At 39.5% G+C, this 11,628-nt stretch overlaps 1 protein-coding gene across 1 annotated transcript; it reads left to right on the forward strand.

Annotated features, from left to right (window-relative positions):
- The first annotated feature begins 253 nt into the window (after positions 1–253).
- On the forward strand, positions 254–913 carry LOC138884945 (uncharacterized). The gene has a single exon (XM_070165823.1). It carries the CDS (start codon positions 254–256, stop codon positions 911–913), a length of 660 nt encoding a protein of 219 aa, XP_070021924.1.
- The last annotated feature ends 10,715 nt before the right edge of the window (positions 914–11,628 follow it).

An 11,628-nucleotide genomic window follows, 5' to 3' on the forward strand; every position in this document is an offset into this window, starting at 1 on the left:
GCAGGCGACCTACTATTTGAGTAAAAAGTTCACAAGCTACGAGGCTAAATATACTCTATTGGAAAGGACTTGTTGTGCTCTGACCTGGGTAGCTCAAAAGCTGAAACATTATTTGTTGGCCTACACCACTTATCTCATCACCAGGTTGGACCCTTTAAAGTACATATTCTAGAAACCAATACCTACGGGAAGGTTAGCAAAGTGGCAGATCCTACTCACTGAATTTGACATAGTCTACATCACTAGCACGACAATGAAATCCCAGGCGTTAGCAGATCGCTTGGCAGAAAACCCGGTTGATGATGAATACCAACCTTTGAGAACCTACTTCCCGGATGAAGAGGTAAATTCAGTTAAGGCAATATCCAAAGATACTAATGCTTGGAAAATGTTCTTTGATGGAGCAGTAAACGCAAAAGGTGTTGGAATCAGGGAAATCTTGATCTCACCCACTGATCAGCATTATCCAGCCACAACCCGGCTTCGTTTTTTCTGCACAAACAACACTGCCGAGTATGAAGCCTACGTTATGGGTATAAATATGGCAATTGACCAAGATGTTAAAGAATTGTTAATCATGGGAGACTCGGAACCAATTATCCGACAAGCTCAAGTAGAATGGGAGACCCGAGATGTCAAACTTAATCCCTACAGGCAACATGTGGAAGATCTTAGCAAGCAATTCAAGTCAATAGAGTTCAGGTATATCCCTCGTTGTCACAATGAACTAGCTGATGCACTTGGTACTTTGGCCTCGATGCTGCCATACCCAGGAAATGCCCATATTGATCCCTTGGAAATCCAAATCCGGGAAAGGTACGGTTACTGTAATACGGTTGAATCAGAACCGAATATTCAGCCATGGTATCATGACATCAAAAGATTTATGAAAACTAAAGAATACCCCGAGTAAGCCAGTGGAGACCAAAAAAGAACCATTAGATGTCTTGTACAAAAGAACTCCGGACCTCAACTTGTTAAGATGTGTTGACGCCGAAGAGGCTGGAAGAATCATGTATGAAGTGCATGTAGGAGTGTGCGGACCACACATGAAAGGGTATGTTTTGGCAAAGAAAATCCTCTGAGCAGGTTATTATATGGAAAAACACTGCTTCAGTTTCAGCCGGAAATATTATCAATGTCAGGTGCACGGTGACTTGATTCATGCGCCGCCTACAGAACTGCATCCCATGTCAGCACCTTGGCCATTTGTTTCCTGGGGCATGGACGTCATTGGTGTGATTGAGCTGAAAGCTTCAAATAGATATAGATTCATATTAGTCGCTATCGACTACTTCACAAAGTGGGTCGAAGCAATTACCCTCAAATCTGTCACCAAGAAAGCTGTAGTAGACTTTGTGCATTACCTCATCTGTCGTTTTGGTATTCCTACAACTATCATTATGGTTAATGCTGCAAATTTGAATAGTCATTTGATGAGGGAGATATGTGAACAATTCAAGATAACGCATCGGAACTCTACTCCTTATCGTCCCAAAGACAATGGTGTCATCGAAGCAGCGAATAAGAACATCAAAAAGATTTTGAGAAAGATGATTCAAAGTTCTAGGCAATGGCATAAAAAGTTGCCTTTTGCATTGTTGGAGTATCGCACTACTGTGCGTACATCGGTCGGAGCAACCCCGTACCTTTTGGTTTTTGGCATTGAATCCGTAATACCCGTAGAAGTTGAAGTCCTTTCTCTCCGGATCATTGTTGAAGCTGAAATTGAAGATAGTAAGTGGGTCAAAACACATTTGGAACAGTTAACCCTGATTGATGAAAAGCAAATTGCCGCAGTCTACCACGGGCAGTTGTATCAATAGAGAATGGCCCGTGCCTACAACAAGAAAGTGCGGCCTAGAAACTTTGAAGTGGGGCAACTCATCTTAAGGCGTATTCTCCCCCATCATTAGGGAGCAAAAGGAAAATTTGCTCCCAACTGGAAAGGTCCATACATTATCAGAAAATTGTTGCCAAAAGGGGCATTATATTTGGGAGACATTGAAGGAAATGACCCTGAAATAGCTGTAAATGAAGATGCAGTCAAAAGGTACTATGTCTAATCCTTCTACAGCAATAACATTTATCCGATTGGGATGACAAAGGCTTTCATTCTCGCTACCCCAAACACTCCAACTTTTTGTTAACCCTTTGAGCTGGTTACCTTCCTTCCATTACCCTCTTTGGAACTTAAAAGATATTTTAAAAAAATGAAAAAGGATATGAAAAAAATAGAAGAAAAAAAAAGAAAAACCAAAATATTTTCCTGAACTACGTTCGACTTTAATCGGAAAGGTTACGTAGGCAGCCTCTCTCTGGGGTTCAGTCACACCAAAACAAAAATCCAAAGTCCCCCAAAAAATGAAACTGGGGCAGAGGTTATAGTGGTTCGGCGATGATCCCTCCTGAATGGTTCCAAAGTTGTAATTCGATCCAAATTCTTTTTACCCAAACCTTGTTCAAGTCCTTCCGATCAATCGGCGAAAGGTTTTCAAAATTAGAGAACACAGCTGTTTGGATACGATGTAATCAAGATGAGAGAAATAAAATGAGAGAGACTTATTGGTGAAAACCTACGGGCAATATAAGTCGATGATGAGCAGAGAAACTGAAAAACGAGAGTCTTGTTAGTGAAAACTCGTAAAGAGCACTATAAGGTGACGATTAGAAGAGAAATGAGAGAGGACAATTGGCGAAAACCCGCAAAGGGCGTCGTTGATCGAAAAGAAGAAACCCCTTACCACCATTGGTATCTGAACGAGTCCCGGCAAGGTTTCTCAGTTTTGAAAACACGGGTCGCAATAGGTTTATGAGAAGTTGGATAGTTGTGCAAATTGGGTATCCAGTACAAGAAACATATCATGTCTATTGAAGTTTGCATGCACCCCAGATAAGTCCTTCTTTCCTCTTTGAAAGGGACACTTCTCCTTAAATCCATTTTCTTGTCCTTTGTTTACTTTTCTTTGAATCCCTTTCAGTCTAACTCTGTTCCGAAACTAATATAAAGAAAAGGTGGCGAGATTGGTTTTACAGGGTTCTGCCTAATAAAAGCCAAGTCCAAAGAAAAGTACCCAGCCTCAGCAGGTGCATCAAGTCGATCCCGACTGGCCATGATAGCTGATGCTCTGAAATCAGAGTTATTGAAAATGAAAAGAAATCTAAAGTCAAAAGCCCCTAGAGGCAGAGTAAAGTGAAAGGCTAAAGCCTCATACGGTTGAGCCGTCATGAGAAATTTTGAAATGTTGAGTTCCTCAATTTTAGGAGATAGATCAATCTTCAGAAAAGCCAGCAAGCAGCAGAGGTTCTCACCAAAAGAGTTGGGTCGAGATCAAGTGATCAAAACAATCAAGCCAAAAAAACCAACCACCGTTTCAAACTAACAATTGTTCTTTGTTTGAAAAATTGAAACAGGTGCAATCCAAAGCAATCGTGCAAAAAACAGGTGCAACCAAAAAGAAAAAAGAAATGTGCAAGTGCTAGACACAGCTTTGCAACAATAATCAACCAAAATGGAAGTCTCCTCCAAATTCTTTCCTGCATTTTTACTGAAAAGTGAAATGAAAAATGAATTGAAAAAAAGAGAAATAATAAGAAAATTTAAAAAAAAATAGCTTAGTATTCCCAACCTCAATCTTTTACGCTTTTGCCAACATTAGGGCTCCAATCCTTATGTTGAGATTTTTAGATATAGGGCCTTCATCCCTAGTCATTGTTTTGCCAACATTAGGGCTTCAATCCCTGAGTTGAGATTTTTAGACATAGGGCCTCCATTCCCTAGTCGCTTTTTGCCAACATTAGGGATCCAATCCCTAAGTTGAGATTTTAAACATAGGGCCTCCATTCCCTAGGCGCATTTTTAACAATATTAGGGCTCCAATCCCTGAGTTGAAATTTTTAGACATAGGGCCTCCATTAGTCGCTTTTTTGCCAACATTAGGGCTCCAATCCCTGAGTTGAGATTTTTAGACATAGGGCCTCCATTCTCTAGTCGCCCTTTCGCCAACATTAGGGCTCCAATCCTTGAGTTGAGATTTTAGACATAGGGCCTCCATTCCCTAATCGCCTTTTTGCCAACATTAGGGCTCGAATCCTTGAGTTGAGATTTTAGACATAGGGTCTCCATTCCCTAGTCTCCTTTTCTTTGCCAACATTAGGGAGCCAATTCCTGAGTTGAGATTTTAGACATACGACCTCTATTCCCTAGTCACTTTTTGCCATTATTAGAGCTCCAATCCCTAAGTTGAGATTTTTTAGACATAGGGCCTCCATTTCCTAGTCGACTTTTTCCAACATTAGGGCTCCAATCCCTAAGTTGAGATTTTAGACATAGGGCCTCCATTCCTTAGTCGCCCTTTGCCAACATTAGGGCTCCAATACCTGAGTTGAAATTTTTAGACATAGGACCTCCATTCCCTAGTCACATTTTAACAACATTAGGGCTCCAATCCCTGAGATGAGATTTTAGACATAGGGTCTCCGTTCCCTAGTCGCCTTTTTGCCAACTTTAGGGCTCCAATCCCTGAGTTGAGATTCTTAGACATAGGGCCTCCTTTCCCTAGTCGTCTTTTCTTTGCCAACATTAGGGCTCCAATCCCTAAGTTGAGATTTTAGACATAGGGCCTTTATTCCGTAGTCACCTTTTTTTGCCAATATTAGGGCTCCAATCCCTGAGTTGAGATTTTAGACATAGGGCCTCCATCCCCTAGTCGCAAAACATTAGGGCTCCAATTTTTAGACATAGGGCCTTCATTCCTTAGTTGCCTTTTTGCCAACATTAGGGCTCCATTCCCTAGTTGAGAATTTTTAGACATAGGGCCTCCATCCCCTAGTCGCCTTTTGCCAACATAGGGCCTCCATTCCCTAGTTGAGAATTTTAGATATATGCTCCATTCCCTAATATTTCCTACTAAAGACACACAATCCTTATTTTATCACTTTCAAAAAAAATAAAAAAATAAAATAGTTTAGATCTTAGTTACCAAATAACTCACGAAATTTTTCTAGTGATAACTGGGGCAGAAAAATTTTGTTCGTTTGTTTGTTTTGTTGTCTGAGCAGGTTTGACCTCAAGGCACATGATTCGAGATGACCAAAAGAATGAGTCTCAATCCAGAATAAAGAAAAGAAGAAAAAGAACAAAAGAAGTGAATTCAAAAATGCTGAAGCGGAGAAAGATACGGACTGCTCAAGATATGATTGAAGTCACAAGCTTCGCATACCCCGCCTTGATCCAAAGCTGAAGAAAGAACCAGCATCTAAAGATGACGAGCATCAAGATTCAGATCGGAGTCTGCAGCAAGAACTATCCAAGACTCAAGATCAAGCTTCAAAAATTTATAGATAGGAATCTTGTAACTCGTAGTTGATAGGATTAGCTAGCTTAGCTTTTTATTTTTTTCATTTCGGTGTAATAAGGAGTTCAACAAGCAGTAGCAACAGCAGCAACAGTGAAATCACAGCTTTCTGGTAGTCCCAGCTATCAAAACTTCCAGAACTATACTGACCTGATTCCGTAAGAGACATGGATAAGCAACGTGAATCACAAACTCATTTCTATATGTATCTAATAAGAATTCAAACGTATATGTTTGTGTGTTACAAATGTAAGTCACAAACGAAAGTCACATAAGCAAGATAATATCTTCAACAATTCAAAGCAACATGGGATTTTGCAATTATAGGGGAGTACGGTGCAATATTTCTCAAGAATATCATATGGATTTTTTCCTGCTCCGATCTTGCCATAATGCGTTTTGTCGCAATTAACGTGTGTTAGAGGGATTGTCAAGAGAATCGACTCAGGTATGTTAAGACTATCTCTTCTTTCCTTTTGGCATGATCTATATGATACAAATGAAACAAGGAAATGTAGAACTTTCATTAATGACTCTATTCATTGAAGTATTAGAAGTGTCGATGTTCTTGATTCCACATACATCTTATTATTCTATCGTCTATTATTGGATCTCAGAAAATACGTAAGTTGATAAATTTTACTAATGGTCTTATGACATTTCGAGAGGTTTTATTGACGTACTTCTCATGCATTGCATTCATTTATACATGTACATTGACCCATGACCAGATGGTATTATATATGCATATATATGTATATTATTTGTATATGGGATATGAGAAAAAGTTACGGCGTTATAGATGCATCACCACCTAATCAACTGCTATATGGTGATTATTTTGCCCATAGTAGCCGAGATGGTATGATGGGATATCCTCAGAGGCTTGATGATGTTATGTATATCTATACCTATGCATGACACGACATTTACAAGCACGTGCATGACATTATAAATGTTTCAAGATTTACAAAGTTATTTAGACTTACAGATGGAATTCTTTATTCCATGTTTCATTTATGTCATTTATGTACTAATTTTCATACCTTACATACTCAGTACATTATTCGTACTGACGCCCTATATCCAAGGGTCTGTGTTTCATGTCCGCAGGTGCAGGTAGACAAGCAAACGGTCCCCCTTATTAGTATCCTTGATCAGCGAAAGTTGGTGTGCTCCATTTGATCCGGAGCTGCTATGGATTTTGGTACGATATGTTTGTTTATATATATGGGTATGACGAGGCCCAGTCTCGTCCTTGTATAGTTGTATATTTTGTTAGAGGTCTATAGACAGTTATGTATAGTTGGATAGTATGTGGCCTTGTCGGCTTCCAATTTTGGATATGTAGTTGTCTATAGCAGCCTTGTCGACTCGCCCTACGTATTTCGCACGTAAATATATATATATATATATATATATATATATATATATATATATATATATATATATATATATATAAGACTAGTTTCCTCACGCATGCTATTCTCGTAATTCAGCAGATGTTATCCATGTTTATATCTTAGACGTGTGCTTAAGGGTGTTGGACAGATAGGACTCGGGCACTCATCACGGTCCATCAGTTTGGGTCATGACAAAAGTGGTATCAGAGTAGTTATGTCCTAGGGTTGTCTACAGACCGTGTCTCGTAGAGTCTTGTTTATGGGTGTGTTGTGCACCACACTTATAAACAGGAGGCTACATGATGTTTAGGATGGTTACTTTTCTTTCTAATCTAGATTGTGCGATAGAACTGAGTCGTAAGTATCCACTCCTAACCTTTATCTTATTTACTTTTTTAGTGATGCCTACTACTACTAGAAAATAGGCGCAAGCCATTAGCATGGGTAAGAAGTCTACGAAAGTGTTAGAAGGAGATATAAGTTACATTATGGAGTCAGATCCATCAGAGATCATGGGTTCTATCGAGGAGGATCCATATGAGTCATCCATAGTTTCGATTTCGCCGGCAGCAGATGGGGTGAGAGGAGTTCCGACCTCACCAAAGCCCTTAGTTTCATTATCAAGGCCCGTTGATCAGGATATAAGGGGAGTGGTGCGCGGATTAGCACAATCGGGTTCCCCTCAGGCTCAAAACTAAGTCATGGTATTTGCGGACACCACCTCTTCTGAGGTTCCAGATAGTCCACAATCTTCGGAGTCTATCAATCAAGGTTCGTCTGTATATGTTATGGAATATGCAGAGAAAGAGAACAGTAGTCGGGCTAAGAAGAAGAAGGTAGCTGATAAGAATATGAAGATTCCACTTTGAAGTATGTCTAATAGAGGCTCTCGTATAGGACGGGGCGAGGACCCTCTACTGTAGACTTCCTCCAGATGTCAGCTTTTGGATGGCGAGCTCCACTTCTTTTTGGAGTATTACCAAGTCAGGGTTCTGAATATGTTAGGTTGTTTTATGAGGACGTAGGGAGCCATGTCCCGACTTACATATATTATGGTCATGTTTCTTAGAGGTTTTGCAGACAATATCCTATATATAGGTTTGGGTATGACATGTCTACGGCCTTGTCGTCCCTTATCATCTATAAACTTTTTCTTGCTTTGAATGAGTTCTGCGAGTTAAGTCCTAATATTGTTATATATATATATATATATATCTTCCTTGGAATATCCATCATCTTGGTCTCGACCTTGTTGAGCTCTCCCTGATCGAAAGTTCCTATTTTGCTACCTCTTCGATCGTCTCCGACTCCCTAAAAAATAATAGTACTTGGTGATCTAGATGGTCAGGGTCTTTCCTTACCTTAGTTGAGCCTTATGTCCTTTCAACATTCCTATTCATCTTGTCTTGGGCACCGCAAGGGCCGGTGTCCATCATTGAAAGTGGCATCTCTGTTTGCGCACATTGGAGAAAGTGCTCTGCTAGTGAAATTGGTCCATTGACACCTAAAATTGTTTCAACCAAGGCCGAGCACTCTTCTCGAATTTTTGGATGCACTCTCGCTTTAAATAGCTGAAACCTCTATGTGGAAAAGTTTATATATATATATATATATATATATATATATATATATGGCCCGTGATAAGTTTGATAACAAATAAGGATAAGGTACGTGGTGCTTGGTTGGGTAGAATTTGATATTATAATGGGTATGGATTGGTTGGCTTCTTGTTATGCTAAAGCTGATTGTAAATCAAAGATGGTTCCATTCTAATTCCCAGGAGAGCTTGTTTTTTTGGAGTGGAAAGGTAATACGACATCGCCGAGAGGTAGATTTATTTCCTATCATAAGGCAAGTAAGATGATCAGAAAAGGTTATAATTATTACCTAGTTCTGGTAAAGACTGTGAAAGTAGAGTCACCACCATTCAATCTATCCCTGTGGTTAATGCGTTTTCTGATGTTTTTTTTCGATAAGCTTCCGGGTCTCCCACCAGAGCGAGAGATTGAGTTTGTTATTGACCTATTACCAGGTATTCAGCTAATATCTATTCCTCCCTATAGAATGTCACCTACAGAGCTGAGAGAGTTGAAGGAATAACTAAGGGACTTGCTTGAAAAAAAAGGGCTTTATCAGACCTAGTACATTAATGTGGCGAGCACCTCTGTTATTTGTGAGGAAGAAAGATGGTTCCTTACGGATGTGTATTGATTATAGACAGTTGAATAAGATGCCGATCAAGAATAAGAACCCACTTCCGAGGATTGGTAATTTGTTTAATCAGTTGCAAGGTGCCAATTATTTCTCGAAGATAGACGTGAGGTCTGTGTACCATTAGGAAAGGGTTAAGGAGAAAGATATCCTGAAGACAACATTCAAGACCAGATATGGGCACTTTGAGTTTCGTGTCATGTCATTCGATTTGACTAATGCCCCAAAAGTATTCATGGACTTGATGAATCGAGTGCTTAGACCCTTTCTAGATATATTCGTGATTGTATTATTTGATGATATATTGGTGTACCTTTTTTAAGAGACTGAGCACGTGGATCATTTGTATATTGTGCTCAAAGTTCTAGAAAAAGGGAAGTTGTATGCAAAATTCTCTAAATGTGAATTTTGGTTAAATTTTGTAGCTTTCCTTGGGCATATTATTTCAAGTGAAGGTACCCGGGTTAATACACAAAAGATTGAGGCAGTAAAGATTTGACCTAGACCCACGACACTGACGGAAGTTCGTAGCTTTCTCGGTTTGGCAAGTTATTATAGGAAATTTGTAGAGGGATTTTCTTCTCTTTTAGCACCTTTGACAAAAGTGGTGTGACGACGTGATGTCGCGCTTAATGTTTCAGAATAACATAAGGAAATCTATAGTTCAAGCAAGTTAAAGGAAGGTTGCAAATAAGTATAAATATATAGGTGTAGGTCGCAAGCTAAAGTATGGTAGAGCGACAACGTTTTAAGAAAGACAGGAGTAAGGATAAGAAAAGGTGAGTGAAAAAGTGACGAGAATGGATAAGTCCTCGAGATTAAGCCCATGAAAATAAGAGAGTTGATGGTTTCTCTAAGTTATAGAAAGCTCAGTATAGCCTGTATGAACCCAAAAGAGTCTAAGACTAGTAGCATTTAGAAGAAGTGGAATGTTGCCCTGGTAATGGAATAAGGGTGTAACTGTGATAGATAAAGGATGACGTTTAGGCCTTCGAAAATGGGGATTTCATGAATTATAAAATATTAGAATACCTATATAAGTTGAATCAGAATGGAGCTAAGTTTCAGTAGACTGATGCTTGCGAACGGAGTTTCCAGGCATTGAAGGACAGATTAACTTCAGCACCAGTTCTAACGCTCCCAAAAGGGACCGATGGTTATGTTATCTATTATGATGCTTTGGGAATTGGATTGGGTTGTGTACTGATGCAACATGGTAAGGTCGTAGCTTATGCTCCTAGACATTAAGAAGGCACGAGAAGAATTACCCGACCCATGATTTATAGTTAGCCGTAGTGATTCATGCACTAAAGATGTGGAGGCACTACTTGTATGGCATTCATGTTAATATCTATACGGATCATAAGAGCTTTCAATATATCCTTAAGAAAAAGTAATTGAATTTACGCCAAAGGAGAGGGTTGGAGCTACTGAAAGACTATGACGGTGATATTTGATACCATCTAGGGAAAGCGAATGTAGTAGTCGATGCCCTCAGTCGTAGATCAATAGGTAGCCTATCATATTTACAGCCAGAAAAGAGGGGAATAGACCATGAGATTAATCAGCTATCTAGTCTTGGAGTTTGATTATTGAATTCATGTGATACCAGAATTACTATTCAGGATACGGCAACATCCTCTTTAGTAACTAAAGTGAAGGAACGCCAGTATGAGGATCCTGTATTTGCTCATTATAGAGATACATCCCCATTGAAGGAGAAGACACCATTTGAAATTACAGGAGATGGGATCCTCAGATATCGAGGACAATTATGTGTCCCTAATGTTTCAGGGCTATGCCGGCAGGTTATGGGGGAAACTCACTATTCTCGTTATTCTATCCATCCAGGAGAAACAAAGATGTATCATAATATAAGGGAAGTATATTGGTGGGACGGAATGAAAAAGGATATAACGGAGTTTGTTGCTCAGTGCCCTAACTATTAGCAGGTTAAGATTGAGCATAAAAAACCCGGTGGATTATTGCAGGCTATAAAGATTCCTACTTAGAAGTGGGAAGTAATCAATATGAATTTCATCGTAAGCTTACCTCGTACCTAGCATAATTTCGATTCTATATGGATAATTGTTGATAGACTTACAAAATCAGCCCACTTCCTGCCCGTTAGGACTATATATTCTGCAGAGGATTATGCAGGGCTTTACATTAAGGAGATAGCATGACTGCATGGTGTCCCTATATCTATTATCTCGGATAGAGGAGCTCAGTTTACAGCTAAATTTTGGAGGTTTTTCCAAAAAGTATTGGGGACTCAGGTAAGTCTTAGTACAACATTTCATCCCCAGATAGACGGATAGGCTGAGGGTACTATTCAGACATTTGAGGATATGTTACGGGCTTGTGTGATAGATTCAAGGGTAGCTGGGATGATCACCTCCCACTTATTGAATTTGCATATAATAATAACTACCATTCTAGTATTCAGATGGATCCATAAGAAGCTCTTTGCTGACGAAAGTGTAGGTTGCCTATAGGGTAGTTCGATGTTGGGGAAACTATGTTAGTAGGACAAAAATTGGTACAATAGGCAATCGAGAAAATTAAGCTTATACAGGAAAGACTATTAGCAGCTCAAAGCCGTCAGAAGTCTTATGCAGATAATCGACGTCGAAACTTAGAGTTTCAGGTTAACG

The sequence above is a fragment of the Nicotiana sylvestris genome, chromosome 2, assembly GCF_000393655.2.
Source record: "Nicotiana sylvestris chromosome 2, ASM39365v2, whole genome shotgun sequence".
Lineage (NCBI taxonomy): Eukaryota > Viridiplantae > Streptophyta > Magnoliopsida > Solanales > Solanaceae > Nicotiana > Nicotiana sylvestris.

Excerpts from the sequence above, each read along its gene's own strand:
- LOC138884945 (XM_070165823.1), top strand. The coding sequence starts at position 254 with ATGAAATCCCAGGCGTTAGCAGATCGCTTGGCAGAAAACCCGGTTGAT.